Source organism: Leuciscus leuciscus (genome assembly GCF_965113295.1).
Source record: "Leuciscus leuciscus genome assembly, chromosome: 23".
NCBI lineage: Eukaryota > Metazoa > Chordata > Actinopteri > Cypriniformes > Leuciscidae > Leuciscus > Leuciscus leuciscus.
In genome coordinates, this window is record NC_138747.1 from 3,826,334 (window position 1) to 3,832,333 (window position 6,000).

At 38.7% G+C, this 6,000-nt stretch overlaps 1 protein-coding gene across 1 annotated transcript in view; it reads left to right on the top strand.

The window, feature by feature from the left end:
* Positions 1 to 6,000, top strand: part of trim62.1 (tripartite motif containing 62, tandem duplicate 1) — a 48,115-nt gene extending 42,115 nt beyond the window's left edge. The window contains exon 6 of the mRNA XM_082155908.1: positions 2,598 to 6,000. Within this exon, the coding sequence (XP_082012034.1) occupies positions 2,598 to 3,148 (551 nt within the window). The 3' untranslated portion in view covers positions 3,149 to 6,000. The remainder of the gene's footprint in view (positions 1 to 2,597) is intronic.

Below are 6,000 nucleotides of genomic sequence, written 5' to 3' on the forward strand. Positions count from 1 at the left end.
GTTACTGGTGCTTGTTTTGTTTGCGTGACTCAGAGAGAGAGAGCGAGAGGAGAGGCAGAGACTGATCGAAAGCAAAGACGACGGAGGTTAAATTATTTATAGGTTACCTGAAGCGCAAACTGCCAATGTCAAAGAGTGGAAATGTGGACATCCTATCCTCTGGACTGGCCTCTGGCTCTGCCATTTGTGGCGAAGGTTTTAAATAGCCAAGATGAAAATATTTAGCAAATTTCACTCTTCCTCTCATAGCATGCCCATCTATGGGCCGCAGGAAAACAAGCCAGCATGGTTTCACTTTTCACTAATTTCTTACGAAACCGTAAAAATGCACATACAGAATCGTTTCAGTGCAAAAGAATGCACAACGTGCCTGATAAGCGATCGCTTCAGATAAGCATTGCTTACCCAAGATTCTCTCAGCTTCATTTTCTCCCCACATTTCCTCATCATGCCTTATAAACATGATGTATAGTTCATTCCAGAATTATATCTTGGCGTCCTGCATATCGTAATGTGCTGCAACTGCTTGGCTCGGGTTTCTTTTTCAGGTCCAGGCTAGCTTGGACTCTTTTCGCTAAGTGGCATGTGTCCATTGTTTTGTGTCTGTATGCTGGAAGCTTGTTCTTTTTCCAGGGTTTGCTCTTCTCTCAGTCCATTCCTTTTGGCACACTTGCTCGCCATTGAACCCACAGCAAGCTGGCACCATAATGGGCACTGCAGACGGTCTGCCAGAGGCATTACTAGCCAGGCAGCGGTTGATGGATGGGTGGTTTATTTATCCTTTTTCAACCAAGCACTCAATGCCTGGCAGAAGTGCTTAAACAATGGCCAGTACTGAAAACCACACTGCCCTGTACGCTTTACTCTGATTGGTGAATGCATCTGAAAGTGTTTGCACTCAAAGGAGCGTTCGCTTGAAATGACCTGACTATAATGAATTAGACGAGGGAGTGTGTTTGTGTTCCAGAGGAGTATTATTCCACCAGCTCAGGTAGTGATTGTGTCAGCGCTTTTGATTGACAAGAATGACCTTCAAAACCATTAATTTCCAGCTGCTTATTTAGCCTTTTTGAACATTTTCTCAGAGAGAGAGAGAGAGAGAGAGAGAGAGAGAGAGAGAGAGAAATAACATGCCACAAAGTGTGAGCACATGTGCTTATGAATGCCCACATGGATGCCCAAACCACAGTCTTGCACATCTTTCTAAACTCCTAGGAAAGCGTCTTTTGGAAAATTATCAGATCAACACATAAAAGACCAATAACAGAAGAGTGATATGTTAAGGAACAGTTGATGACTTGACGATGACTGTTGAATTATTGAAAACCTGATTCACACTCAAGCTAGTAATCAGACATGATTGTGGAGTGCATGCTTTCAGTATGTATTAAAGGCATATACAATTATAATGTATGGTTTATATGCATGTGTGTATGTATATATGTGTATATGTATGTATATATGTATGTATGCATGTGTATTTTAAAAATTTACTCGTGTGTATATATATATATATATATATATATAGTGTACAGGCCAAAAGTTTGGACACATTACTATTTTTAATGTTTTTGAAAGAAGTTTCTTCTGCTCATCAAGCCTGCATTTATTTGATCAAAAATACAGAAAAAAAATGTAATATTGTGATATATTATTACAATTTAAAATAATTGGTTTTCAATTTATTATACTTTAAATTATCATTTATTTCTGTGATGCAAAGCTGAATTTTCAGGATCATTACTCCAGTCTATCACATGATCCTTTAGAAATCATTCTAATATGATGATTCATTATCAAAGTTGGAAACAGTTCTGCTGCTTAATATTTTTTCATAACCTGTGATACTTTTTTAGGATATTTGATGAATAAAAAAAATAAAAAAAAAATAAAAAAAGAAGTAAATGTTTTAAAAATAGAAATCTTTTGTAACAACAATATACACGACTGGTCAGTCATTTGGGGTCAGTAATTTTTTTTTCTTTCTTTTTTTGAAATAAATCAATACTTTTATTCAGCAAGGATGTGTTAAATTGATCAAAAGTGACAGTAAAGAAGATTTATATTATTAGAAAATATTTTTTTATTTTGAATAAATGCAGTTCTTTTTAACCTTTTATTCATCAAATATATTAGGCAGCAGAACTGTGTCCAACACTCATAATAAATCATAATATTAGAATGATTTCTAAAGACTGGAGTAATGATCCTGAAAATTCAGCTTTGCATCACAGAAATAAATGATAATTTAAAGTATAATAAATTGAAAACCAATTATTTTATATTGTAATAATATATCACAATATTACATTTTTTTTCTTCTGTATTTTAGATCAAATAAATGCAGGCTTGATGAGCAGAAGAAACTTCTTTCAAAAACATAAAAAATAGTAATGTGTCCAAACTTTTGGCGTGTGTATGTATGTATGTATGTATGTATTTTTATTAACTTGTTCCTATTTTTTATGTATTCATCTTTTATGTTTCTTATATTATTTATTTATTTGCTTATTTATTTTTATGTAATGTAATATAATAGGTCTGAGCAAGCTTATTGGATGCACTGATCTTCATTTCCTCCACCCTTATGTTCCCAGTGCCTGCTGCTTTAACCATGGACCCCATCACTGCTCACCAGCGGCTCATACTGTCGGACGACTGCACCATCGTTGCGTACGGGAACCTGCACCCGCAGCCGCTTCAGGATTCGCCACGCCGCTTCGACGTCGAGGTGTCCGTGCTGGGTGCCGAGGGCTTCTCCGGGGGCGTCCACTATTGGGAAGTGATGGTGTCCGAGAAAACCCAGTGGATGATCGGTGTGGCCAATGAGACGGTGAACCGCAAGGGCAGCATTCAGATCCAACCCAGCCGAGGCTTCTACTGCATCGTCATGCATGACGGTAACCAATACAGCGCTTGCACCGAGCCCTGGACGCGCCTCAACGTAAAGAGCAAGCTTGAGAAAGTGGGCGTCTACTTGGACTACCCCAAAGGTTTGCTGGTTTTCTACAACGCCGACGACATGTCCTGGCTCTACACCTACCGGGAGAAGTTTCTAGCCAAACTTTTTCCATACTTCAGCCCCGGCCAAAGTCACGCTAATGGAAAAAATGTGCAGCCCTTGCGAATTAACACCGTGCGTTTATAGACACCGAGTCAGCAGAGAAGTTTTGGGGGGATAAAAATAAGAAACTGGAAAAAACTAGGGTGTGTAATAAAGTTTCTTTCTTTCAGCTTACCTTAGGGCACTCGGTGGGTAGCCGACATTGTACTGAATGAAGCGATCTGACTGATGGATTGTGACGTAAGGCTCTGGAGTTGGTAAATAAAATGGAGAGCCTTGCACTTTTCTGAGAGGTGCCTATGGGCGTTTTTTGTACATTCACTGTTGCTGGTCATTTGTAATCTTGCCGTGGCCGGCTTGCTCGCCCAAGATTTCCCAGCTGCTCGCACACAATATCCCGACTTATGTTCCCTCAGCCCCTGCTGGGTCCAAACGCTCCTTTCATGGCTCTAGTCTGGAAAAAAGAGCTTATCTGTTGTGCAGACAGAAGTAAGAAATGTGTTGCCTGTTTCGTTTTGTGCAATTGGCTTTGGTGTGTTTGTGGAGTGTGTCCGGCGTCAGACTGCTAGTCGACACTAGTAGTGCTGTACGAACTTATTACTTTATTTTATTTTTCTGTAACTGCATGAACGGTGAGTGGAATATCGTGTTCCTCAGGTCATGCTTATTTGCGACGGTGATGGTGTTTGATGTCGGCGTGTTTCTGTATGCGTGAATGACTTGTGTATGTTTTTATTCCCTTTTAGTCGAGATTTAGGGCAGAGGGGCTCGAATGCCGCTAACGCATCTGCTGCTATCATAAAAAAGGGACTTTGCGCATTTGTACATATTGCAGGACAGCTTTGCCTTTGCTCAGTGAAAAGTGCGTCCTCTGCGCCTTCCTTTTCCCTTTAGCTTGCTACTGCTTTTATTTATTCATCCTGTGATTTTACTTTCTAGAACATTCCAGAGTTTGCGGTCCCGGGACGTCTCATTAGGATGGCCGAAGTGTTAAATTGGACGCTGGGTCATCTGTCAGCTTTGTCACATCAAATCAGGTGATAATACTGTGAGATGGTTAAAGACATTTCCATTTCTGAGAAACTGCATCCGTTGCTCTTTTTAAAAGTGTTGAGTCTAATGTATGTCTAAATGTATTTTTCCTAACGAGTCAATGGCTTTTTTAAAGGGTGTGTGTGGGTGTGTATGTATGTATATGTATATATATATATATATATATATATATATACGCATACACACACATACATACATACATAGATACATACACGCATACATACACGCATACATACACACATGCACACATACATACACACATGCACACATACATACACACATGCACACATACATAGATACATACACGCATACATACACACATACATACACACATGCACACATACATACACACATGCACACATACATAGATACATACACGCATACACACACACATGCACACATACATACATACACGCATACATACACACATGCACACATACATGGATACATACACACATGCACACATACATAGATACATACACGCATACATACACACATGCACACATACATACACATAGATACATACACGCATACATACACACATGCACACATACATACACATAGATACATACACGCATACATACACACATGCACACATACATACACATACATGCATACATACACACATGCACACATACATACACATACATGCATACATACACACATGCATGTGTATACATAGATACATACACGCATACATACACGCATACATACATACATACATACACATACATACATACACGCATACATACATACATAAACACATACATACACACACATACACACATGCACACATACATACACAAACATACATACACGCATGCATACACACATGCACACATACATAGATACATACACGCAAACATACACGCATACATACATACATACATACACATACATACATACACGCATACATACACGCATACACGCATACATACACATACACACATGCACACATACATAGATACATACACGCATACATACACACATGCACACATACATACACGCATACATACACACACATACATGCACGCATACATACACACATACACATACACACATGCACACATACATAGATACATACACGCATACATACATACATACATACACATACACACATGCACACATACATAGATACATACACGCATACATACACACATGCACACATACATACACGCATACATACACGCATACATACATACACACACATACATGCACGCATACATACACACATACATACATACATACATACATGGTATTTTTATAGTACATATATAATTTTTAATGGAAACACTACACCCTCTCAGAATGCTTGATTGTTCAGATGTGGCCACTGATACAATTTGGTGCATTGATGTTTTCCGAGCCTCAATTTTATATCCTGATCCCTGATGATAGCTTGTTTCTCCATGAATCCTTGTCAATGGATCAATACACCTGGTCGAAATAAATTTCTCTGATCTTACCTTGAATGACGGACAGGTTCGGAATACATTTCATGTTTTATTCTGTGCTTGAACTTCACTCCTGTTTGGTTATGATGTTACCTGTGTGTTCTGTCATTTTTGTTGTTAAAGGATAAAGGCGTTGGACATTTATAACCGAGACCTCAATGGGGTCAGTGTTACACAAGGTCGTTGCTTGTGTTATGAGGCAGTCCAATGATTATTATTATTATTGTTAGATGATGGTGACGGGTTCTTTAAGATATATAGATATATATTGCTGAGAATTGTTGTTGTTGGTGTTGATGATGATTTGTGTGTTTGGATGAAAGCTGCTTTACACCCATCATTGTCTAAACGCTCTCTGCTGAGCTCTTGAAGCTGGAGGCTCATGGAAAAGTGTTTTAATGTTCAATTAAAAACATGGTAAAACCAAAA